Here is a 26,913-nt window from a genome sequence, read left to right on the forward strand (position 1 = left end):
CAGTCCTGTCTGCTCCAGAGGCTGACACTCCACGGCCCACAGTACCCAGTACTGTGCTCCCAAAGTTGAAAACTTTGGGCTTATAGTTGGGCTGCACCCAGCCTTTCCCCCATTCCTGCAGGCAGCCCTCTCTGTAAGCAGACGTTCCACCCTTAGTGGCAAAGATGCTTCTCTGAAACCCTGCTCTGGAAAACGTTTTAACCTGATGATATACTGCAGTGTCATTAAGTTGTCCTCCAGAAGGCCTGGAAGAGCTGTTTTCCTGTGCGGTTCAAGGACTCAAACGACTGAGCAAGAGTGAGCACACTTAAGGCTTTTTGTGCCGTAAAGAGGGCATTTTATTTTCATTTTGGTTGGCCTTTGGTTTGGGTTTGTATCTGCTTTGTTTTGGGGTTACTTTGTAACTGCTTACAATACTTCAAACTCGTGCAACACTTTCCCTATGAGGAGACTGATAAACTCGCTCCATCACCTAAGCCACTGAGGACCGGCTGCCGAGGTAGAGGGCCTATTAATGGAGAATTAGTGAACAATTAGATCGGGTTTCCCGGGAGTTGGGGGAGATAGAAACGTCAGGGCTCAGGCCTCTCCCAAATCTTTAACAGGGAAAGAAGTCGCGCCAGAGAGCGCCTTTCGAAGTTCAGCTGTGCTTAACAGCCGATCTTCCTTTCAGGACAACTACTAAAAGGCTCTCAGTGGGCTTCAGCTTCCAAAGATCGAGGGCTGGTCAGCCGTGGCTCTCCCTCCTTCCCCCTCCCCCTTCCCCCAACCCCCTTCCCCCTTCCCGGAGCGTTGCTCAGGACTTCAGCAAGTGGAGGTCAACTCCTGGGCCAGAGGGCGGCACCTAGCTGCCACCTCCTTCAGCCACAGTCTTGACCTTGGCCTCAGCTTCTGTTCCTCCAGTTCCTTGCCTCCACTCGTCGAGACTCTGCTCTTCTCTGGGTCTAAAATAGAAGATACCCGTGGTCCAAATGGGTGGGGATGAGAGTGAGAGTCAGAATTGAATTTATACTCAAATTCTCCTCGAAATTCTCCCCGGAAACTGAGAAAACCTGCTGCTTCACAAAACCCCTACAGGGATGCTCAGAGGCTGAAGCCCAGAAGGCCATAACAGGCAGGATAGGGTGTCAGGTTCTTAGGAATGGGGGAAATAGGTTTCTCACGTTGGATTTCCAAAACATATACTTAAAGTATAAGTATACTAGATTTCCTTACTAAAACTTACAGCCTCTTTAAGGGGATAGTTGTGCTTCTGAGATAATGATGTGAGGTCCTGGGCTGCTAGAACAATGTGACAGGCCAAAAGGCCAGAAGCAAGGCAAGCAGGCATGCTCTGCTCTGTATTTTTATTCATTTGTTTTGGAAACATTGTTAATGAGATTGACCAAGTGCAATTGTGGGCTCACACTAGCAAGTTGGAAGGCATCAATTTTTTCTCTCCAGACCCTTTCTGGCTAAAGTAGAACTTAACCCTGGAGCATAAAATCAGGCAACATAGAAGTCCCAGGGTCATCCATTCTACTTGGGGAGTTCCAGGTCTGCCAGATCTAAGCTGTCACACCATAGTCCCTGGTAAAGTAGTTAATGCACCTGGGGCTCCGAAGTGCACAGAAAAAAGTGGGGCATTACTTTCTAGCAAGGGTGACCTAAGCCTGCCAGTGCCTACCTTGCTCTGGAAACACCTAATCCCTACTTCCTCTATAAAGCTTAAAGGCAGCTTGCTTGCATTCCCAAACTGCAAATACAAATGCAATTGGCCCCCTAAGCATTCCGCTCCTGTGACCCTTCCTAAACCCTTGTTCAAGGATGCACCCTGGGGATCCTTAAAAGGAGAGAGAAATTCAGGCTTTCCTCTCTTCCTTTAAACTAATAATGACACAAAGGAGCACGCCAGGGATTTGGGGTTGTTTTGGCTTCATAATTCAATGACAGAGATTGGGCTTATGGTGACAAGTTGTACAAGAAAGAAAGCATCAGAATAGGGAGGACAGGAGTTGGAGCCTTAGAAATGTCTCTCCAAGGGAAAGCTTGCCTTCCTCCTATCTGGATAGCGAACCTATACTGGACATGTAGATAAAATCAACATGGACCATTTGCCTTGCTCTGGTGAAGTAGGAAACTCTCCAGCTCACATGGTATTGGAGCTTTTGAGGGGTGGCCTGGCCTTCCCTTAAAATAATAAACGCTGAGCTCCCTGCTTCTCACCGACATCCTTCAAAGACAGATTGACTGCTTAGGTCCCTTGTCTGAAACCCAAGGGTCCTGCAGAGAACCCACCTATCTGTTCTGTCTGACCATTGCTTGTCCTGTGCAGACAGTAGTGTGATAATCACCTTGAGCACTCATGAACTTGTTTCTTACACCTGCCTTGTGGTCTAGGCACTTTCGTGAGATAACTCATTTGATCATGGCACATCTGTAAATTGGTTGCAGATGAGTCCCTGTGCAGGAAACTGAGGCAAAACTCAACTAAGTAATTTGCCTGGGATTACTCAGCTAACACATGTCAACTCCAGTAAGTGGTTTGGCCGTAGCCTTCAGTACCCAGATGAAAAATATCCACCAACAGTCCTTGCATGCAACCCTGCTCTGCCTGGAGTTATTTTCTGAAATGGTAGGCAGGGAGTAATCAATCCCAGTAATTTGGCCAATCTAAACAGCCAACCCAGTACACAGCTCCTACCCACTAAAATGTCACTTGCTCTGAATTCTCCAAGTGACTGAACATTCTGCAGACATGTTACTAATGAACGAAACATTGAAAACATTCCCCACTCTGCAAATCCTTTTGGATGATCTAGGTAGTCTTTCCCCTTCCTCAAAAAAGAGAGCCACGTGACTCTAGATATAGCGTTCTCAGAGTGCACTCATTATATGCTAAGCACACTCAGAGCTAGTTCTCCATAGGAAGAATTGAGGCCCACTAGACTGATACTTTTGCTACCTTTCTCCTGCACAGAGACCACCTGAAGAACGTGCCTTCTCTCTTTAGTAACCCTCATCACCTAGATGGAGTCCTGAAGCCACTGTGCCAAGAAAGACCATTTACTTTCTGCATTTTTTGCAGAAGAGAAAAGGGAGCCATTCAAAAGGGGAGACTTCCTCAGGCCTAGGCTAACACAGAACCCAGGACTCTGCTTCAGCTCACTGGGTTAGCTTTATGCCCACAAAACCCCTAAGACTAAAACACACTTTGAAAACAAAGTTTTTACAACTCTGTTACCACCCCCCTTTTTGTGTCCAGATGATCTGTAAAAGAACGCTCTTACTGCTTTCTTCATTTCAGACGTGTTCATAGAATGTCTTCACCAGATGTTCACCCAGAAACTTTCCATTGCACCCTTCAACACTCAACTGCACTGAGAAACATCATTTTAGGTCTGACCTCAGTTACTGATACTCTTTCTTTCTGCTTAAAAAAAGGGGGGAGGGTTTGCTTTGCTTACAGAAGACCCCAGTCTTTACGGACTGCTCCTTAGCGCTGGATTCCCTCACTATTGCTATATGCTGCAATAGATGCGGATACTGGATTGGAGTGACAGGCTCTTTTGGTTTTCCCCCTATACGCTATACCCAAAGCTGAATTCTTCCATTTGATCCTGGCGCGCACGCGCGAGAACACACACACACACACACACACACACACACACACACACACACACACACACACACACGTACTGTGCATGTGTGAGCACCTATGGATCTGTGTGCGCGCATTTGTGATTTAAAGTGGCACGACGAAGGGTTGGACTGAGGCAGCAGTGAGTTATTTTGCGTGATAAATCAGCTTTATTGTCTCCACGCCGTACTTCCATTATTCACTGGAACTGGACGGCTGCGGCGGACGTGCACTGCGGCAGAGCGCCCTGCAGCCCTGACTCCTGGCCATTGCGGCGGCGGCGCGGGGCCTGAGCTCCGATTGATTTTTTCCAGATCGCGTCTCCTTCAGCACGGCTCGCCAAAGGGAATCGAGTTGACTGCGGGAGCTTCGCAGGATGCATGTGGATTGGGTTTAGTACCTGCGCTTTTTTTTTTTTTTTTTTCTTTTGGGGGAGGAGCCGAGTTGTTGATACTGGGTGGGAGATTTGTTTTTATTTTTCCGTCTTAATTTCCCTTTACTCCCTTAAAGAAAAAAAAAATAAAAGGAGAAAGAAAATGGCCACCAGGCCTTCTGAGCCGTGGGAAGGCCAAACCACTGCAGACCACGCTGAGTGGGTTTGCCCCTCTCCCCTCTGCCCTCTTGGCAGCTCCGTTGCGGAGAGAAATGGGCTTCTACACTTGTGCGGAGCGTTTGTCCTCATTCGCTTTTATTCTCCAAGTAGTTGCCATTTTTTCCCTTTTAGGACTGATCCTTCTGTCTGGCTTTTTAAATAAAAATGTGTCCAGAATAGGCTTCGTCTGACTTCTGCTTAACAACCACGAAATGCCGAGAAGCGCGCTGAGGCAAACTCTTAACCAGATCTGGGGACAGCACTTAGTAGAGCAAGAGTACTAAGAGGGCTAATTAACTAATTACTAGCTGTGTCCTGAGGGCTGTGAATTCTTAAGCACATCCATTTAGAACACTGCTTTCACTTACTATCCCCTGATGTTCTAGACAGCCAAGCACACAGTCACCCCAGACTGATAATTTACATTTTAAAAGTGGGATCCCAACCACTTGGGGACAGCTTTGACACCCTATTTTAGATTCAGGACAAAACCTGAGTGGATGTTTTTCAGGCATGAGAAAACCTTTTCCAGTCCTGCAGAGTTGCCCTTAATGTCCTTACGGGAGGCTTCTGCCACTTTTCCTGAAGCCACTTACAGAGAGCAATGTCATTTGTCAAATTGGGAAGATAATTGTAGTGTGGATGGGTAGACATGTAAGTAATGTCATGGACTGTGTAATAACAACTTAAGCGACGTGTCTTTGTTTAGACTGATGTAACTTTCCTGGAGTTTGTTTGTAGTTTTAAAGGGTTTAAGTGCCATGCAGACTACAAATGAGTGGCTTTGTATGAAGGAAGCCTGTCCTCAAAGACTGGCTCGCCAGGCCCAGCTCTACATGCAGTCCCAACGCATAGGTATATAAGCTTAGAAATCTTGTCCCCCACCCACCCACTCCCCAGAATGAGAGGAGACCTGGGAAAGAAGAGGCCAAGCTGAAGGCTCTTATTGACTTGATAAAGTCAGTTTGGATTGCCCAGAGCTAATATCTCTTCTGTTTAAGGGGAAGTGCAAAGGCAGATGAAACAATTCAACTGGTACTCAAGTCAAATACACAGGGGATGGATGCTGGGGTTGGTCCGAATATATACAGAACATTAATAATTGTTTTTCAAAGATATGCCCAGTAGAGCAAGCTCTTCATTATAACTAAAATAGAGCTTTCTAAGGGTGTGGTAGAAATGACACACACGAGTCTAATGATAATAAAAGCAATAACTATCCATTTTACTTGCTCTTATATCTAAAACAGACAGCTATGTTTGGGTCATTACCTTTGATAGACGGGCAGTGCACGGTTTCCATGTTTCTGTGATCCGGAGAGAAGTGGGCATTTTAAATCAGGCATAAGAGGAGACACATACAAAGTTAACATCTAGGGTCACACAAAAGCAATCTATCCAGATATTCGGGGCAGCCAATCTATCCAGATACTCGGGGCAGCTGCACCTGTCCTGCCTCTTCTCTGAAAGTCCCAGTTTCCAAGGCTCCAGACTGCACAGGACTCTAACTTGCACCTCTGTGTTCGATACCCACAGAATCAAATAAGAACACACAATGGCAAAAAAGCATAGGAACCAGAGAAGCCTTCAGTTTGTAAATGCTGCCCTGAGGTCAGACCTGGGGGGGTTTACAGCGTGTAGAAATAATTCACTACTATGAAGTTCCTAGTAGTCAGAAAAGCTAGCTTTACAAGATTTTTTTTAAGGAGAAAAAGAAACCCAGAAAAACAAACTTTCTTACTGTGGGACGAGTCTAGCAAGAGTCACAGTGTGCTGCTACTTGAAAGCTTTTGGTTGGGGAAAAGGAGTGTACAGTTCCACGAGGCTAATAAACACTAGCCTGGAGAGCATAGTGTTTCTCAGTTGTTTTTATTTTTAAAGTAATATAAAAATATTATGCTCAGAAAGTCTTCAAATTTATCTTATGGGGACTGTTCTAACAAGCAGTGAAGTGCTGTTTAATTTTCCAATTCCTAGGTCAAACCTCCACTGTGAGAAGGAAGGGAGGCTGCTGCCCTTGAACTTGGCATATAACTGGAGACAATGTATAGAACTCTGGCTATGATGGGGCGTCTCTTAAAGAAAAGTCTTGAACACATTGAAATGACTGGAATGATCTAGTAAACAACATCAAATCAATAAAGGCAACTGTAAAACTATAGGTCCTGTTTGGCTTTGAAAGAAAATAAAATAAGAAGAAGGAGAATGGATTTCATAAGTTCTGCAATACTTCTCCAATCAAAAGCACCCAGCTTAGGAATCAATAGGTATCTCTGTAAATGTTATCAACTAAAAGAAACCTTATTCTGGACAAGCTACAGAAACTTCAAAAGCCCCAGACAATATTCTAAATAACATTCGATATTACAATATGCTTTGATTATCTATAACATAAAGATGCAGCTTTTTCCCCAAAATCTGATGTTGAGAAACTAAACTTTAGAATGCTAGGAAAATTATAACATACTCTACAACATACATGCTACATTTTCCATACTGTTCAATAGAGTATCACTAATAAAGGACCAGAACTGAAGAAAAGACAGGAGAGGCACGCAACTCACTATTTGGAGCAATGTCATGTGTGTTCCTGACGTAGAGAGGGTTACTCTGCTAGCAGCCTTATGGCTGATGAGGTAACCCCACAGCACCCGCCTCAAATTGCTTACTGTGTGAATGAAGGTCATGTCTTCAATCCTGTCTGTATCCACAGACCCTAATGTTACACTTGGTGAATCAAGGACAGTCAGGAAACATTTCCAAACCTGAACTTATTTGATAGTTCTCTGCTGTAAAAAAAAAAAAATTAATAGTGAATGTAAACATTGGTAGTGGTCAAGACCATTAGAAATGATTCCACAATGGGAGAGCCGAGAACATTTTGTTTCTAGGGCAGCAGAGATGGCTCAGCAGTTCAGAGTACTGGCTAGTCTTCCAGAAGACCTGCTTTCAATTCCTAGCACCCACAGGGTGCTTCACAACCATCTCTAACTCCAGTCCCAAGGGATCCAATACTCTCTTCTGGCTTCCATAGTTACCAGACACCCACACAGACACTCAGACACAAATGCAGGCAAAGCACTGCCCACACAAAAGAAAAAAAAACTGAAATGTTTATAGTGGCTGTCTCAGGGCAAATTAAAATGTCTTTGATGAATTGTCAATAGTATATCTCTTAGGAGGGCTAGCAAATGAATAGGAATATTGGTAAACTCAGAAGCACACATCACCTCTTAGCTTCTATAAAAATCTACTTCCTTTCCCACCATACAATCAATGCACACACCAAGTACATGAAAAACCTGAAGTTTTCAGGTCTTCCTCAGACCCTGCTTGCAGCATAGCAGCAAGTATGCCGCTCACACTGAGGCCTCTTTGTAACTGGCTTTCCTCGTTCTCTTTTGGTTCTCTTTCCTTGGTAAACACAAAGCAAATGCTATGCCAAATAACAAAATGTTCTGAAGGTAAATGCTGTTCTTTCCAGCCTCATTTCACTGATTAGATGACTCCCAATATCTGCAAAACAGCAAGGACTTCTGCATACCAAAACCTGTGTATTTCCTCCAAAATAACTTATTTTTAGAGAATAAAACCAAGTTGTTTCTTGGCCCATTGAAACAGCGGCCTACTAGGATCACCCATTGTTTTCCTAGTTACAAAAACTCTGTGGATGAAGTGTATTTATAACTTTCAGAGTAAAGAGAGCTGGGGCATATAAAGGGGGCGGACAGCATCTCTATTTAGTGCTATGATTTTATAGACTATGCCATCTATTTAGTTTTGAGAGAGGAACTGAGTATCTAGTCCATGTTGGCTGGCTAGCATCCCCCTCCTTCTCTCTCTGAGGCAACCCTGGCCTCAGAGTTTTGACCTTCCTGGCTCAGTCTCTAGGAGTACAGGCATGCATCATCACCCCTGGCTTTAACAGGGGATTGTTTACAAAGAATAAGTTACAAAGTTATGATTAAACTACCTCTATTAAGGAAAATTCCATTTACTGAAATATATACTTTTGTGATGTTTAATTTGTTTGTTTGCATGTGTGTAGGGGGGAGGGGAAGGAGGAAGAGGGGGGAGGGGAAGGGGAGGGGGAAGACAGACAGGTAGACAGACCATAGATAGAACTCAGGGCCTTGTTCATGCCTGGAGAGACATCTACCATTGAGCTACTCTCTGCAGCGATATTTATTTTTAATGTAACAAAGGAATAGTAATCTCCCATAAGAGTTGTTTATTTTAAATTGCTCTAGTGTTAATAATACTAAACTATTAGTTGAGGAAGTAATAACTGAAAGGGCATGTCTGCTTTACCAACCAGTAGTAACCTAAAGGCATTACTGCACCACCATCAGGTCAACGGTTCAGCAGAACAGTATTCACTTTAAGAGAAACCGCGACTTTCCCACCACCGTGCAGAGATGGACAATGTAGCACCTTTTAACCAAGCTGTTGACTAAGTGTCTTTTGCTTCAGATTAGCTTAGCTTCTTGGCATTTTGACTAGGTTTCCTACTTTTTTTTAACAAAGAGAGTCATGAATGTGGCCCAGGTGATACAGTGCTCATCCACCTTCAAAGCCTAAGGTGTGATCCCCAGAACCCCATAAACTGAGCATAATCCCAGCAGCATGAAGGTAGGTTCCGGAAGATTAAAAAAAATCAAAAACAAACTTAAGGCTCTCATTGACTGTATAGAAAGTTCAAGGCTAGCCTGGGATACAATGAAATGCTGTTTAATATTTTTAACCTATTAATAAAATGTAAAAGGGGAAATAGTATGATGGAGGAAAGTGGCAGCTAGCTTGTTATTATAACCATAAAATCATTCTCCATATTGCTACTGTGGTGATTTTCCTAGGGGGAAAAAGGCTGGTCTTATTACCAGCTTCTTTACACTCCTGGGTTTTAGTGACTCTTGGGTGCTGTGATAAAATCACAGCCTAGCCACAGGTCACGGCCTATGCCTTCCACCTGCTCTCCTCCTAGCAGGCAGTTTCGTTGTTTTCTGCCAACCATCTTCCCAGCCTTCATCCTTTGGGTTTTCTACATTCAGAAAGCATTTCTGAAATAAATTTATGTAATTTTACTATGCAGAAGAATGGATGTTTATGATTTCAAAAGAGCTTAGATACCAAATAATTCAAAGATATTCTTCAGAGCTCAGGCTGAGCTTAGTGGTGGAGTGCCTGCCTTGCTCGCATAAGACCCTGGGTTTAATACCCAGCACTGAAAGTTAAGAGATCCCCTTTTCCGATGAGGATATTGAGGGTGGTCCTGAGAAATCAAACAATTTTTCAAAGCTCACACAATCAGAAAATGCGGAACTAAAATCCAAGAAGTTACCCCCATAAGTGACAAAAGTCGCCCAAGAATTTGTTCAGTATTTTTCTCCAAATAAAAATTAAGCTTGGTATTTCCTTCTTAAAGAAACGGAAAAGATATTTGCCCTGTGCTCCGGCAATTGAACCTCTGTACAATTGTATCAGAAAGCATTAAAGCGGGGCCTCGATGACAGTTATGGCCATCCATATTCACAGCAGCAAAAGGTTTAAAAACGACCCAAGTAACCAAGGATTGGTCAACAAATGAATTGCACCCTACCCCCACCCACAGAGGGACATTGTTTACATTATCTAGCTTTAACAAGAAAGGAAAATCTAACACTAGAGTGAAACTTCAAGACACTGTGCTAAGTGAAATAAGCTGGCCACCAAAGGACCACCACTGTACAATTCCACTTATAATATGGTTTGTGGAGATAGAGGGTGGGATGGCATTACCACACATGGAGAAGAGGAGAAGAGAAAAGGGAGACACAGTTTGAGGAAAAGGAATAAAAGCTCTGGGGATGGGCAGCAGAGAAAGCTGTACACACTGTGAATGTACTTAAGCTACTAAGTTGCACATTTCAGATAGTTAAGGCCTGAATACTATTATATATATATATATATATATATATATGTGTGTGTGTGTGTGTGTGTGTGTGTGTGTGTGTGTGTGTGTGTATTAAAAGAGAAAAGACGGCTTTTCCCCTAGTAGTTCCCAAGGCAGGGTCAGAGCTGGTCCTGGCCCTTTCCTATAATGCTTTCTGGGATCTTAGCCTATTTCCTGGGCTTTGAGACAGATACCTCCTACTTGATCTGATTCAAACAAGAACGTGAAGGACAGTTCCAACTCAGCCGTACCCACTGTCAGCATCTTCCATTGTTGATATTGGCAGGTTGCATTCTGTGACTCTTGTGAAAAAGAAAAGTCAAGAGAGGCTGAGCTTGAACTCGAATAGGAAAAGACACTCTGAAGCCAGCACCCATGCCGATCTGGTCCCAGTTCCTATTTCCTCTCTTTCTACTTTTTGATAAGTTGTGTTTTTAATATAAGCATGAATGTGAAAAAAAAACATGGGTCACAGGCGCCAAACTCCAGCTCTGCTCTTACTTTCTTGTTTCTGATCATTCGCTCTTCCAGGTATCCATGACAAACTAGGTAAATTTCACCTCACCACAAGGGGAGCACTGTTGTAGTTAGACCAATCAATTAGCCAAGGGCAGAGGAGTCCTTGGACAAGGTTCCCATCCATTTCACTTCCTCATCCCTTTCCCCACACCAAGAGCAACGTAGTGAAGGCTGACCTCTCTGCGACCCCACTGTTTATGGTGGATAGAGCAGCAGTGGTGGAGGATGTAATGGGAGATGTGTGTCGAACATTTCCACCATCAGAAAACTCTGTGTTGCTTTTGGAAATCCATTCTAGGCTTTTATAATATTTCATGGATATTGTATATTTCATAAGTTTTCACCCTTTCCTCTTTTATTATTAAGAAACTCAAGACAAAAGTAATTTTGTCTCTCTGTGTGTATGTGTGTGTATGAGTGTACATGTGTATGTGTGGGTACGTGTGTGTGTGTGTGTGTGTGTGTGTGTGTGTGTGTGTAAATGTGGAGGGCTTAGAAAGATTTTGGCTAGGTTGGCTGGCTGGCTGGCTAGGGAGCTCCCAGAATCGACTTGCCACCCCCTAACACCCTAGTGCTGAGTTATAGACACATGGGACCACAACTAGCTTTTATATGTGTGCTAGAGATTCAAACTGAAGTCTTTGTGCATGCTTGCATGGGATCTACTGAGCCATCTCCCCAGCCCTAAAGGTCAAATTTTAAATCAGTCTTAATAAAGGGCAAAGGATATCAGTGCATGGACTTTTAGATACAGTTCTCATTTATTTTAATTGTGTGGGGGGGCTGGAGGGTGAGTGAATGTGTGTGTGTGTGTGTGTGTGTGTGTGTGTGTGAGAGAGAGAGAGAGAGAGAGAGAGAGAGAGACCTCTATTCCAAAATCTAGAAAATACAGGATTGACAACTGTAACTGAACAGTAGCTCTCTTTGTCCTCATAGGCCTGGAGAAACTAACAGTTACTGATAGTTCAGGCCCTCACAGAACAGAATCTCAAGTTTTGTTTTGTTTTCTAGTTTCTCATTCATGAGTGCATGGGATCCTCACTAAATCTTCTGAGTAAAGTATGGCTGACGATATGTGTGTCTTACAGAGTAGGTAGTCAGAGGGGTTTGCCAGAGAAATTGACCTGCCCAGAGTCCCCAGGGGTAGAGAGCACAGTCCACAGTCCAAACACAGCCTTCCCATCTCAGGCTGTACCTTCATCCTCCTTGCAACCTGAAAATGATCCCTTACTGTCTAAACATGCAGGTACAATTCTAAATACTAGCCTGGACTTTGTTTTAATAACTCAATGTTTTCTTACTCCCATCGAGTTCACTAACAGTATGTCTCTTTTCCCAGGCTCCTTTCAGACTTTGGTAGCAGACACAGTCACATGCTCTCTCCCTGTTCCTGCAGAGTAGCTTCTGCATGATGTCATGAGCCTGGCACTGGGCTGGGGGTTAATTCTTTACCAGCGGTGTGGCCAGCTCCTTAACTCTTCCAGCTTCAGGTTTATCATCTGTAGAATATGGTGGCTTGACCCTGGTGAGCTCCCCTTCAGTTTCCTCCTCCCTGGTGACCTCAGCAGCTCACTTAGATAACATTCTGTTCAGTCCCTTGCGATTATTGTGTTGTGCCCAGGATGAGAAGGATGGGTTCACACGCTTACTTTGAACAGGATTCCAGGCTGTAACAACAAAAGTTATATTTTAAGAAATTTAAAGTTCACATTCTTTCCTAAAGGAGACATCACAAGCTAGGGGTTTGAAGGGAAATTCTAAGCGAATCAGATATTCTACTCTTCTGTCGACTAATTGAAAAAGAGCCTGAGCATCTTTCTCCACAGCCTGTTGAGCGTTACTGTCTTCGTCTATGTACAGGAATGGCATCTACCCAGAAAGGAGGTCAAAGGTGATCAGCATGGCATCCCTCAAACTGCAAATCCAGTCTCTTCATGCTTACAATTCTCAGTTGTGATAATGGCCTCTCTAGCAACAGCATACCCCTGACTCTGTTTACTCTCAGAGAACCAAGACTGGGATAAGTAGCTATTTTCCATATTCATCCACCAATTGACATCTATCTATTGTGGGTCTACTCTGGGCATTTTGTAGAGATATATGAGGATGAATATAACGACTGTCTCTATGAGTATGTACATAACTGATACCTAACTGAGCTTCAGCGAGAGTCAGATGTTATTGGGGAGCACAGGGGATTTTGACCAAATCTGCCTGGAAGGAACAAGAGGCAGCCTTACATTAGCTGCTGGAACTGAACAGACTGTGGAACCATCATGAGGGACCTCTGGGCAGATGGAATCAGAAAACCCACTCGCACACACATAAGGACACATAAATACACATGGTATGTCAGAAAGGGATACAAGAAGAAAAGGAAAAGAATAAAGAAGGCATTGCTTGTGGTTAGGATGAGAAGACAAGAGGGAGAGAAGCAGCAAAAGAGAAATCTGAGAAAGAAAGCAAAAGTTAATGTTACATTCCAAGTTGGGGAGAGCCCGTGGGGTTTCCAAGAGGCTACAATTTGATTTTTGGCACTCTTGGCTACTGGTACTTCAGTAATCTCAGTGCACAGAGGCTTACGTGTAACTAGCATGGAGAAGTGGCTTTATTTCACCAAGTCATTCAGAGATCCACACTCTCCCATATTGCATCTCTCTTGCCTCCTAGACATTCTCCCAGCCCTTATGTACATAGTTAGGTCCTCTCGTTAGCCTTTGTGAAGGGCTATGGCCAAGGCAAATTTCATTTAAACAAGTGACATAGGAATTGTGTGCCACTCATGTGTGATTGAGAACTTAATCACATGCCACGCACTTCCCTGAAAGGAGGGGTGATAAGTATCTACTATCTACTATAAACTGTTCATTTATGTATCCAAGACAAGAAGATAGATTGGGGATTGGGAAGGGACAATACGTGCCCCAACAGGCTTATGAAGGGCCTTATTAACTGCTAGATTTAACTTTGCTTATAAAAGTCATCATTTATAATGCTGTGTTAATCTTTCAAACGCCCCTGTTAATTGGCTTGCTCTCATTGGTTGATCTAGGACTTACACAGGGAAATTAATAAGATAGAAATACATGTTTTTCTTTCAACTTCCCTTTTTTTCCCCAACTTAGAACAACCGATTATCAAAACATACTGTAATTTTTAATTGCATCTCTAAACCTGTCAGGCTTTGGTGTTCTCATTTCTATGTCAATACCTCGCAAGAAGATTAGGGTTCTATTTGGGTCAACAAAGCAGAATTCCTGGAAGAGCTGACTACTCTCAAGGCATAAAGCCAGACTCCATGGAACGTCAGGCTTGTGATGAGATTAGCAGCCCAGAGTCACCATTCTTGATGAGCCCTTGCAGGTACCTGAATGCAAACCAGCCTGGTAGGAGCACTGATAGATGAGTATTACCATAACTGGTATCATCTTAATATCATTTAATCAATTATTAGGTTGAAGGACATGATGAACGTGGTAATATCTGAGTGGAGAGCCTCTCCTGCTTTTTGTAGGTGGCAGTTTAGATGCCAAGGAATGTGTGGGAAAAGCTTTATTCCTGAATTGTCCCTGTTGATCGAACTCCTTGAAAACTGCTGTCAGAGGCTCCTCTCCATTGCTTTCTCTCTGTGCCATTGTGTTAGCTTTGGCTGTGACCAAAATATCAGAAAGGACAACCTTAAAAAGAGTCCTTGGTTTCTTAGATTCTTGGTTTCTTAGCTATTGTTCCATAGGCCTTGGTTCCACCACCAGATGGTTAGGGTAAGGGTGGGAGGGATGGGAGTCATGGTACCAGGACACAGAGAAAGAGAAACCTAGGGTAGGACATATCCACAAGCCCTCAGTGATATTTCCCTAAATCTAGGCCTCATCCCCTTTCAGCACCTTCCAAAATGGCACCACTAGCTAGGAGAATGTAGCGAACATTCCCTATCCAAACCCGCCCTCATCATCTACTAAATCTCCCTTATCCTGGTTTGCAGTGGACCTACAGCTTAGGTCTTCATCTCCTGCAGCCCTCTGCCTCTTCTCCACTAGGGTGAACTTCTGAACCACCAAATGTTATTTTATTTCTTCCTTTAGCTAACTAGCTATGTCATCATATAGCTTCCCAGTCTTTCAAATGAAAGCTTTAATTGCTCATAAGCTTTTCCTAGATCCCGCCTTAACCTGATGGTCTTACCTGTCCTCCAGTTACCATAAAGCAAGTCAATACAAATTAATTAGCCAGTGCCAGTCACTTCTATATATTACATGGGGAGGAATGACCCATTCTTCCCTGTCTGACAAATGTATATTCTTGATTCACTGCCAAATGCCATTTGCTCTTTACCAGCTTTCTCGACTCTATTGTCATAAAGACTTAGTCACTCCTGTCACATGTATGTATACATGTGTATACACATGTATGTGTCTGTACATATGACATTTCAGCTTTATATCTTCTTCCACATTTTCCCTAAAGCTTCTGAAGTTAAGGCCGTGATAACATATTCTTCCTACCCCTATTCTCTTAGCATGTCAAAGTATTTAGAACATGGGCTCAGTATGACGGAGATAATGTATGCATGGTGCACGAATGTTTCTCGTCTTCCGAATGAGGAAGTTAATGCTTGCAGAGGCTAAATAATTTGTATAAAGTCACGTGGTATGATCAGCATTAAAACCTAGGTTGGAAAAAACCCAGGATAGCTAAAGCTATCCTCAACAATAAAAGGACTTCAGGGGGAATCACTATCCCTGAACTCAAGCAGTATTACAGAGCAATAGTGATAAAAACTGCATGGTATTGGTACAGAGACAGACAGATAGACCAATGGAATAGAATTGAAGACCCAGAAATGAACCCACACACCTATGGTCACTTGATTTTTGACAAAGGAGCCAAAACCATCCAATGGAAAAAAGATAGCATTTTCAGCAAATGGTGCTGGTTCAACTGGAGGTCAACATGTAGAAGAATGCAGATCGATCCATGCTTATCACCCTGTACAAAGCTTAAGTCCAAGTGGATCAAGGACCTCCACATCAAACCAGACACACTCAAACTAATAGAAGAAAAACTAGGGAAGCATCTGGAACACATGGGCACTGGAAAAAATTTCCTGAACAAAACACCAATGGCTTACGCTCTAAGATCAAGAATCAACAAATGGGATCTCATAAAACTGCAAAGCTTCTGTAAGGCAAAGGACACTGTGGTTAGGACAAAACGGCAACCAACAGATTGGGAAAAGATCTTTACCAATCCTACAACAGATAGAGGCCTTATATCCAAAATATACAAAGAACTCAAGAAGTTAGACTGCAGGGAGACAAATAACCCTATTAAAAATGGGGTTCAGAGCTAAACAAAGAATTCACAGCTGAGGAATGCCGAATGGCTGAGAAACACCTAAAGAAATGTTCAACATCTTTAGTCATAAGGGAAATGCAAATCAAAACAACCCTGAGATTTCACCTCACACCAGTGAGAATGGCTAAGATCAAAAACTCAGGTGACAGCAGATGCTGGCGAGGATGTGGAGAAAGAGGAACACTCCTCCATTGTTGGTGGGATTGCAGACTGGTACAACCATTCTGGAAATCAGTCTGGAGGTTCCTCAGAAAATTGGACATTGAACTGCCTGAGGATCCAGCTATACCTCTCTTGGGCATATACCCAAAAGATGCCTCAACATATAAAAGAGACACGTGCTCCACTATGTTCATTGCAGCCTTATTTATAATAGCCAGAAACTGGAAACAACCCAGATGCCCTTCAACAGAGGAATGGATACAGAAAATGTGGTACATCTACACAATGGAATATTACTCAGCTATCAAAAACAACGAGTTTATGAAATTCGTAGGCAAATGGTTGGAACTGGAAAATATTCTGAGTGAGCTAACCCAATCACAGAAAGACATACATGGTATGCACTCATTGATAAGTGGCTATTAGCCCAAATGCTTGAATTACCCTAGATCCCTAGAACAAACGAAACTCAAGACGGATGATCAAAATGTGAATGCTTCACTCCTTCTTTAAATGAGGAAAAAGAATACCCTTGGCAGGGAAGGGAGAGGCAAAGATTAAAACAGAGACTGAAGGAACACCCATTCAGAGCCTGCCCCACATGTGGCCCATACATATACAGCCACCCAATTAGACAAGATGGATGAAGCAAAGAAGTGCAGACCGACAGGAGCCGGATGTAGATCGCTCCTGAGAGACACAGCCAGAATACAGCAAATACAGAGGCGAATGCCAGCAGCAAACCACTGAACTGAGAATAGGACCCCCGTTGAAGGAATCAGAGAAAGAACTGGAAGAGCTTGAAGGGGCTCGAGACCCCATATGTACAACAATGTCAAGCAACCAGAGCTTCCAGGGACTAAGCCACTACCTAAAGACTATACATGGACTGACCCTGGACTCTGAACCCATAGGTAGCAATGAATATCCTAGTAAGAGCACCAGTGGAAGGGGAAGCCCTGGGTCCTGCTAAGACTGAACCCCCAGTGAACTAGACTGTTGGGGGGAGGGCGGCAATGGGGGGAGGGTTGGGAGGGGAACACCCATAAGGAAGGGGAGGGGGGAGGGGGATGTTTGCCCGGAAACCGGGAAAGGGAATAACACGCGAAATATATATAAGAAATACTCAAGTTAATAAAAAAAAATTTTTAAAAATTAAAAAAAAAAACCTAGGTTGGACTTTGAAATGCATGGTGTGCTGTTGACTATGTAGGCATGTAGATCAGTTTTGCAATGGCCTCAATCTGTGTAATTAAATCAAGATTATAGGTTATAGACGGTGCATAGAAAACACACACTGACTGCTTACAAGGTCTGACTTGCTTAGCAGTATGGGTTACTCAGACCATGGCAGTGTGGTGGGACTTATCTGAAATTCCTTTTATTTAAACATTTTTTTATTGGTTCTATGTGCCTTTGTGAGCTTCATATCATGCATCTCAGTCCCATTCATCACACACACACATGCACAGGCAACAACAACAAAGCATAGGAAACATCGTGGAAGCTGTAGTGTGTCACAGCGCCCCACAGTCTATCTGTCCCGCTGTCCACATATCTTCACCTGTAAATGTTCACCATTAATATTCGATCCTCATCAGGACTCCTTCTGGTTTTCCTGTTGCTGTCCCGTGTCATGGAGATACTGCAGCTCTGGGACAGCAGGAGTGGCTCTTGCACATGTGCCAATCATTCACAGCTTGTTTGGATCTGGGGTGAGCTAATTCACTGCTCTGGCTAGGTTACCCCATGGAGCCATTAGCAGGAGGCTCTCACCTCTCCTGCTGCCAGGCCCCAGCTGGCTCACCTGCACCCACACCTCTAGAGCCAGCTCTGCTATGCTGCTCTAAAGTTAAGGTGTGCTCACTCTCCTGCTCTCCCAATTTTGCAGCCGGTTGGGGGCTGGGCCAGTTCTTCTGCTCCTGCACCCTCAGGGCTGCCTCACCAGTCTTTGCCATCAGGGTCAGCTCCACTGTGCTGTTCAGGTGAAGTTCAGGGCCTGCTCTCCTGATTGCTTCATCCACTGGGGGTTGGGAACAGGGCTAGCTCTCCTGGCTACTGCTGGTGGCAAGGAGGGGGAGAGGAAGGGCCTCTCTCTCTCTCTTTCTCTCTCTCTCTCTCTCTCTCACACACACACACACACACACACACACACACACACTCACACACAGCCGTGTGGAGGGGGGGGGAGCTGTTTCATCATACATCCACCACCAGGGCCAGCTCTAGTGTGCTGCCTAGATGAGGTGCAGGGCCCACTCTCCTGAGTGCTGGCATTGACCCCAGGGGTCAGCTTTTCTGACTGCTTCAGGTAGGGCATCCCCTCCCCCAAGGCCACCTCTTACCTGAAGTTCTTAAGATTTACTTATTTAATGTACATCGATGGGGTTTTTTTGTTTGTTTGCCTATATGTATGTCTGTGTGAGGGTGTGGCATCCCCTAGAACTGGAGTTAAAGGCAGCTGTGAGCGGCCATGTGGGTGCTGGGAATTGAACCTGGGTCCTCTGGAGGAGCAGCCAGTGCTCTCAACTGCCGAGCCATCTCTCCAGCCCCCTTATCTGAAGTTCTTACCCCTTAACATATGAGGTTTCATTCTCACAACAGGTCAGCGAGGATAGGTGTTATAACTGGCTGGCGACAACAGAGCCTGGTACCAGTTGAACTGGGCCCAGAACATTAAACTTAAACTTTCATTTAAGTATTAGACTATTATTGATCATCAACATTAACTTCCTTATCACCTAAATCATTCTATTTAGTTTATTTCTAGGTGAGACTAGTATCCCAATAGTATGGATACTGGATTGACAAGGCCTGGATTAAACGCCACAGGCTCTGTGGAGTAAAAGCCTACCCTCGTCTAGGAAGAGTGAACTAGAACAGCCATGCCTGTCTACCACCAAGGACAGCCTCAGTAAGATTCCTCCTAGCAATGCTGTGTCAGCTGACTAGTTGCTAAGTGCACAAGTGAAGCCAAAAATCATAATTCAAAATAAGATGAGAGACTCCTCTAGCCTTTAACTGTGAAGGGTCTTATTAATTGGTTAGATCTTTTCTTCAAGGAGAGTTATAGAAACCAGGATATTTCTTAGACTTCTTAGCTGGAGGGGATTGTTTTGTTTTGTTTTGTTTTGGTTTTGGTTTTTAATCAGGTGAACTAAGTGTATATACAATTTCCAGGAATTCATTACTTACACAAAATATCCTAATTTACTTAAGAAACACAAAGCAAACACATTAAACAACAACAACAACACAATAGCAGAAAGTCTAAGGCTTGTTGTGTGTGCTGATTTCCATTTAAAGAGATACTACTCCTGTAAGGCCATTGGTCCAAGCTCTGCACCAAAGGCTATTCTGATAATTAAAACAAACACATAAAACGAGCTTGATGGTGAAATATCCAGATGACAGGGTCATAAAGAGTCTGAGTTAGTGAAATAAGAGAGTCAATGGGAAGAAGGAAGACTTCACAGACTAGTTACTAACATGCCCCTCCCCCATCATCAAACTTTCAGTTCATTTCTTGGGGGTAAGAGCAGAGGGGGATTGCTTGAGAATTTGTACCATCCAGGTTTTGACTGGATATTGATAAATTAGGAGCGTGCTGATGGAATTAGAAGGTTAAAATATAAATTCTTTAAAGGAGCTGTATTCTTGCGGGAGCCCACCTAGCCATTTGGTGTTTGGTCCTCTATAGAGAACAGGGCCACTCTCTTCTAAACCCAGGACGAAAGCCTATCTCATTGAAGTCTCTGTGACATTTTGCTCCGTCTTGATTTAATGCACCAGAGAGGATCTTTAACTCTCAGTCTACATCAGTGCAAATAAAGGTTAAATCTCTCACCAACCATCATGAACTAGTCTAATAACTCACAAGAGGCTCTGGGAAAAGAAACCGAGAAAGCAGGTGTGCAGGAGTGATTCAAACATGCAAAGATCGGCATGACTGCGGGCAAAGGCACTATAATCTTCCCATCTCTAAGAGACTGCTGCAAGCTCCGCAAGCAGGGAAACTTGCCCTCTGCCAAAATCCAGATCCCAGCAGCGGGGCCTACCAACTCGGAGGCGGTTCTGCAGCCGGGAGTCCCGACCCGAGCTTGCGCTGAAGGCCGGGGCTCCCATTGGCCACCAGCCGTGGGGAAGGAGGAGACTGCGGGGAGAGGGAGGAGGGGACGCCCGAGCCTGTCCCTGCCCCCTCCGGCCCCTCCGCCTCGTGCGTGGTTACTATGCAAATTGCAGCGATTGCGGAAATAAACAAGGGGGTAGGGAGAGGAAAGAGGGGCTGCTGAAAGGATCGCAACTTCTGCAAAGTCTCTTTCAAGCACACCAGGCAAATCCTGAGAGAATCTGAGAAGCAGCCAGCTCGGGTTAGATGATTGGATTGCTTTCAAAGAGGAGAGAGGGAGAGAGAAGGAGAGAGAGGGAGAGAGAGGGAGAGAGAGGGAGAGAGAGGGAGAGAGAGGGAGAGAGAGGGAGAGAGAGGGAGAGAGAGAGAGAGAGAGAGCGCTCTGCCATCCATGGTAGAAGCCTTTTGATTTGGAGTTAAAAAAAAAAATTATCCAAGAAGCTTGCAATTGGCCAGCAGCTTAAAAAAATCTCTTCCGGGTTTTCAACGGTTCCAAGTTTATTTAGCTATTTTTTTTAAATGCAAAAAAACAGAGACAAGCGATGAAGCAATTCGTCTGAGCATTTTAAAGTTTCTCACGTACTCTTTTTACATTGCAATGGTACGTGGTACATCTTAAACTTTCTATTTTACATTTATACGATATGCGTTATATAAACAACGGTAGAATGGTTATGCTTAATGGCTAAGACTTTAAAATTTTTCTAGCTCGAATATGCACTTAAGTGATTGCTGGGTAAATGTCTATTGTGATGGTTTTCTTTTAAAGATGCAGCTTTGTGGATGGTGTTTTTGTTATGTGCAGCAGAGATCGGGTTTCTTTTTCTTTCTTTCTTTCTTTCTTTTTTTTCCCCAGGATTTGAAAAAATTGCTGAGCTTAACAGATTTTTTTCCTCCTAGCGCTTGCTCCGTTCCAGAAAAGGGGGGAGGGGGAGGGGGGGATCCTGTACGTGCTCTGCTCAGTTAAAGACGTCTGGCCTCTGCAGTCAACCTAACCCGAAAAGAAATGTCTGGACCCGAGAATAATTGACGATTCGATCCTCTAATCAATGGGACAACATGCGAGATTGACAGAAGTTCTATCCAATCATAAGAAAGCTTGGGCATACAATGGTTCATAATAGCCACAGGAGGCGGGGCAAAGGAGATCTGAAGTTCTCTGCAGTTATGAAGGGGATGGTGTGTAGTTCAAGCTGTCAAAGATACCAGCGCTTCCGGATTTAGCAATTACAATAGGAAAGAGGGGTTTTTGGTTGTTGTTATTTTCAGTTGAAAGGAGAAAAAAAGGCTGTTGGGGGGGGGTTGCATGGATCCTGTGTGCCTTTTAACTTTGCTCTTTTGGAAAATTCTGCTAGAGTAATATTTAACCTTGCATTAGTTGTTATTTTTAGCACTGGGGGAAGTTGGTAACTCATAGAAGGAGCAGTTTGGCTTCTTTGAGAGATATGCCTCAGTTTGGGACTGCGCTAGTGCTTCAGAACTTCTCACTGATTGTTTTAGAATCTTTGATGTATTCAAGGAGGAGATGCTCCAGAGGTGGATGGATTCTATAGATTTGAAAAGGTGGAGGAAGGGACTGAATTTTCCTGAATTCTACTGTTTCGGATTATGGTCAGTAGCAAGGAACATATTAAGAACCGCCAAGTTCACATTTCTTTGTGTTACCACAACAACCCTACTGGCGGATACATACATGGAAGATAACTGACTCCTGTTAGCTGAAGTCTGGCCTCTTGTTCAAGTCTTTGCTATCTGCATGGTAGAAAACAACTGCCTTAGTTTGTCTTGGAGATGTAACTTGCAGCCTCTGGTTCAAATATATCAACCCCCTCCTAATTCTGTAGGGAATACATGGAACGTTATATGGATATTTTGCTTTTTAATGTGGATTTAATTCTCATCCAACTATTTCCTGAGGCTTTGGGCCTTCCAGACAAACTTGTTTGGAAACTTGATGTGAAAACTCCCCAGTGTGCCCAATTCATCAACATGATTCAGTTTGGGGTTATATGCAAGTAAGAGAAATCTGCACACAAGTGACCAGCTAGTAAAACACCAAAAAAAAAAAAAAAAAATCAGTGAAGAAAGATGCTGGAAAATACTAGTTAAGAGTTAGTCTTGGCGATACTACAGAGCAAATGGTATTGTCACTTAGGAATCTTGGTCCCATTTTCACTACTTTGGGCATTAAAATCTAAATCACATTAATACAATTTCCCAACTAAAGGGGAAGGAGAGGTATTTCAGATGTACGTAGAAGTGAAACTTTATTGACGTAATTTATACATCTAAGAGGATTTCACTAAAGCTGGCAAGGTAACGTTTCTGCAAATAAAACAGTAAATGCAAGGCTGGGCTCTGGGCCAGGGAGAATATGGATGGTAGAGAGCATGGCAGCAGCCTCCTGTTTGCAAAGACAATCCGGTTTCAAGGCAGCCTCCTACCACTTGCAAAATAAACGATCGGAGTAATGTTTCCAATAAGGGTTTACCCTTCTTAACAATGGGTCATTTATATGATTGCAATAAACTAGTTTTCATACATCACCTGCGTTTCCTACACACTCTCTCTCTTCTCCCTTCTCTTTGCCCCTCCTTTCCCTCCCCCCTCTCTTTCCCAGATCTTCCTTCCTCTCCCTCTCTTAGTATCTCTGGTGAACTCTAGACAAGGATTTACTTTTGCAACCCAGAAGAGAGGAGAAAGTTAGAAATGCTTTTTATCCCGGGTCTGTCCTCTGAGGAACATCTGTTTCTTTGTGTGTTTAAATTTATGCCTGTTGGAGAGAAAGTTACCAGAAGCCATTCTGTAACTGTAACTCTTCTACGGTATTTTTCTCAGTCTAGTTTGCAAAGGCTGTAGTTGGAACTGGGCTTTGTAGTGTTCCCCCGCCTTCTACCCTCCTCCGGAGCGGGGGAGGGAGCGGGAGCTGGCACAGATAGGAGAGAAAGCAGGAGCGGATGTGGAGGGCTTTGGTGCTGAACTTGGATCCAGCCCTTGCCTAGAGGGCGCAAACAATCGTCCCATATCCAAAAGTCTTACGAAGGGCGCCAAAAGTTACTTAAGATAATATTGCTAACCGCAGAATGCTGGAAATCGCCGGCACATCCACTGCTGCAACAAAAGAAGTTTCTAAAGTGGAAATATCAGCATTCAGTTACTTTCCCCCATTTAAAAAAAAAAGAAGACATGGCGACAGGCAGTTATTTAAAAAAAAAAAATCCCCTTGAGAATCAAAAGTAAAATTCTTTGCTGTTTTGAAAAGAGGCAGATGTGAAGTGTATCTATACACACACACACACACAAAAATCCACTTTGGAAGAGAGCTTCCCCAGAGCACACACACGGGACAATAACTTGTCACTGTGCCTCAGTTACATGTTGGGTCCCTCAGCCAGAAACTTCTGTCGAGGAAACTTGGAGAGTCTTGAAGTTATAGATCCCAGCAAAGGGTTTCGTGGCCAGGAATGCTTCTCTAACTCCTCTTAGCTTGGAGGACACTTCTTCCTTACTGAAAGCCTCGAGGAACCAAGGAAAAGCAGTTGCTTAGTTTGGGAAAATGGACGTCCTAACTAAAGGTTGAAGTTATTTCCTTCAATCCTTAATATGTAATCGGAATAATATGTATTCCAAGAATATTCAAGAGCAGGGGGTGGGTGGGAAAGAATGGATTCTTGGGCATTAGCCCTAAACGGGCTAGAGAACAAACAAAACTTTAGACTGCCCGACGGTCTGCAGCAGAATTTTCTAGTAGCATTCTAACCCACCCAGGGGGAAAAAAAATCTGAATGAAAGTGATCATACTCCCTCACTCTCTTCTGTCGGGTGGGCATGCATGTAGACTCTAGCCCTGTCACCTCTGCCAGGGAGCAGACTCCTGATCTGTGTGCCAGTGTCGGAATCTGGGGGAGTTTTAAAGAAGGGTTGGTAAATACAGAAGACTGCTGCAAAACTTCAGGAATGAAAGGAGGAGAAAATGGGAGTTTGGAGGAGACAGATATAGTTTTTCCCCCTCTAGGAGAAAAGAGAGTCTAATGAGAAAGTGTTAAGTTTTTTCTTTAAAAAAAAAAGAAAGAAGGAAGGAAGGAAGGAAGGAAAGAAGAAAAAGCTGGAAGAACAGGCTTGTTGGCAACGTGCCAAACCCTAAAACCGCCCCCCCCCTCGCCAAAACAATACTTTTAGCAAACCTAAAATAATTGCAGGAAGCTCTTTTCCATCTTGAGAACTCTTACCTGGGGGAGGGAAAAGTGGGGATCCAAACAAGGTACCCTTCTAGCGTGTGTCTGGGGAACAGGGGACTCAAATGTTAGCCCATGTCTAGTCCTGGGCTCCCATTTGGGGATACAAACATATCCCTTTTCTAAGGGGGTAACTCTTTCACGGTTTTCCTTCTCAGTTATACAGAAAAAATGTCCCAGCTAAACCACTGTTGTTTCTGACGTGACAGAACTTTTTTGGGCGTTTGTGTTCAAACCCACCAGCTCCTGAGTTCTGGAAGAGAAGAGCGGTCGCTCACGACTCTCCGCCTTCCTTTTTCCAGATTCCCCCCCCCCCCGCAATCTGGGGACGCTTTGGGGTGATCTTACTAGTCCCCCGCACCCAGATTCTGACTGCTATGGGGCCGTAGCTGTAAAGTTAGTAGGCTTTTGTGCATATTACCTCTGCGGACGACACTATTCCCACAGAAAGCTTCGCAGGAGAGATTACAATGCTTTGAGCTTTACCGCATTTCAGAGGAAGGGGGGAAAAGTTACCTAGAAGGTCTGATTTTTACAAGAAATTTGCATACATGCAAATGTACCGCGCGCCCTTCTCTGAGGTTCCTAGGGAGCCCACCCGGCGGCCCACGGGGGTGCGGGGCGCCCGGACAAAGTTGCCCCAATCGTCTACCGACGTCCGCGGAGGGCTGCGGCGCGGGTGGGGGGATGGGGAGGAGGAAAAGTAGTTTTGTTTGCTTAAGCACATCCTGTGGCAGCCTATAGCCGCCCGGAGGACACGCTGAAAACCGCTCCGCGCCGCGTTCCCGGGACCGCGCCGAGCGGGGCGGGGGCGGGGGCCGCGGGAGGCAGCGAGCGCGGAGCAAGCGGCGGGCGGGCGGCCGTGCAGACTGGGGACCGGTGTCAGCGCCGCAGCCGCCCCTCCCCCACCCGGCTCCCCCCACCCCACCCCACCCCATCCCCCCCACTCCCACCCCCCCGCGGCGGCGGCGCGAGCGGGCGGCGGCCGTGCGGTGCGGTGCAGAACGCGGCGCAGGCGGGCGCGCGGGCAGCTCGCGGGCACCCGGCCGGCCGGCGCGGGAGCGGGAAAGGGTGCGCTATGCCTTTAACGCCCGCGTACAGTAGACAGTATAGTGGAGTGTAGGGAAACTCTAGGCGGGGTTAAAGTTCAGCGCGTGGAGCGGCAAGAGCGCTGGCTGCTGCAGTTGAGCCGAGTTGGAAATGTGAACGCAAGAAGCAGGCTTGATTTTTTTTTCCTCCCCCCTCTCCTAGCTCTCTCCTCCTCTCTCTCCCTCTCGCACCCACACTCACGCACACCTCCAGCCCGCACACAGACGTGCACGCACCCCCCGCCGCCCGGCAGTTATGTATTCTCCGCTCTGTCTCACCCAGGTAAGCAGCTGCGGGGGCGCGGGGCGGCCGTGTGCCTCGGCGGGAGTCGTGTCTGCGCGTGTTTCTGTGTGTGCGCGCGCGTGTGCGGGGGGGTGGGGGGCTGCAGCTTTAAGAAAGTAACTTTGTTTCCATGCGGGTGCATTCCTCCGGCTCGGCCATTTGTGTGGGCACATGGCTAATGGCGCCCTCTTATTAATGCGTTAATTAATATCGGGGCGCCGGACTGCGGAGCGCCGGGTCTTGCGGGAGCCCCGCACGTGTGTCCGCCGCTGCAGCCCCTGACACGCTGCAATCTGGACTCGGTGTCTGCGGCGCGGAGCGCGGTGCCCGCGATTCCTCCGCTCCAGGGAGGGGCGGCTGAGCCCCGCAAACCCCGCACGCCGGCTGCACCCTGGCGCTCTGGCTGCCAGTGTCCTCCCGCGCCGCCGCGCCCCCCGCCGACGCCCCGAACTCTTACTTTTGTTTTGTGCCAGCTTTGCGGGCCGGCCCGGGCAGCGCCCCTCGGACGCGGCGGGCGGTGCGAGCCTTCGCCCGTGGGCTGCGTAGACTCACGCCCGGCGCCGGCCCAGGACCTTGTTGTCCCTCGCCTCCAGCCCGCGACCCCCAGGCGAAAGTTTAAGGATCCGGCGAGCCCACGCCGCGCAGGCCAGAGAGCCGCCGAGGCCGCGGGTCGGGCCGGGCTGGGCCGCTGCGGGCGGAGTGGGGCTCCGGCTCGAGGGCGAGCGGCGGCCAGGGCCGGAGTCGGCTGCTCCGCCGCCGCCGCCGCCTAGGCAAGCCCCAGGCGGCTCAGCAAGCAGGACCCGGCAACTTTCCGTGCAGCCCCACTCGCAGCGTGGGGCCTGGCGCCCCTCCGCCTGCCCCTCCTGCCCGAGCCTCCCAGCCCATCCCTCCGGGTCTAGTCTGCACCAGCAGTAAGGAAACACTGCTATTTTGCGGCTCCGGATCTAGTCCCGTTTGAATATATTATTTATTTTCTCTGACTAAAAGGCATAAAGTCAG

General features: G+C 45.6%; 1 protein-coding gene and 1 long non-coding RNA gene across 9 annotated transcripts in view; one reads left to right on the plus strand and one right to left on the minus strand.

Moving 5' to 3' along the window:
* The window catches only part of Nfia (nuclear factor I/A), a 537,878-nt gene that overhangs the window by 172,443 nt on the left and 338,522 nt on the right, over positions 1-26,913 (plus strand). For 2 of the 5 annotated variants that reach the window (XM_087660433.1, XM_087660436.1), the window contains exon 1: positions 20,449-20,909. In XM_087660433.1, the coding sequence (XP_087516559.1) occupies positions 20,907-20,909 (3 nt within the window). In that variant the 5' untranslated portion in view covers positions 20,449-20,906. 5 annotated transcript variants of the gene reach the window in all.
* Positions 313-26,838, minus strand: LOC120103114 (uncharacterized). 4 transcript variants are annotated; one of them, XR_015620367.1, is made up of 5 exons: positions 26,372-26,705; positions 12,115-12,329; positions 6,881-7,000; positions 5,484-5,518; positions 313-944 (listed from the first exon to the last, which is right to left on the minus strand). It is a non-coding gene; the product is annotated as an uncharacterized LOC120103114 (long non-coding RNA). The 4 variants fall into 4 exon arrangements; XR_015620368.1 differs by lacking the exons at positions 5,484-5,518; positions 6,881-7,000 and having other exon boundaries at positions 26,372-26,838; XR_015620365.1 differs by lacking the exons at positions 313-944; positions 5,484-5,518; positions 6,881-7,000 and having other exon boundaries at positions 11,441-12,329; positions 26,372-26,838.

The sequence above is a fragment of the Rattus norvegicus genome, chromosome 5 (genome assembly GCF_021556685.1).
Source record: "Rattus norvegicus strain SHRSP/BbbUtx chromosome 5, alternate assembly SHRSP_T2T, whole genome shotgun sequence".
In the NCBI taxonomy this organism is placed as follows: domain Eukaryota; kingdom Metazoa; phylum Chordata; class Mammalia; order Rodentia; family Muridae; genus Rattus; species Rattus norvegicus.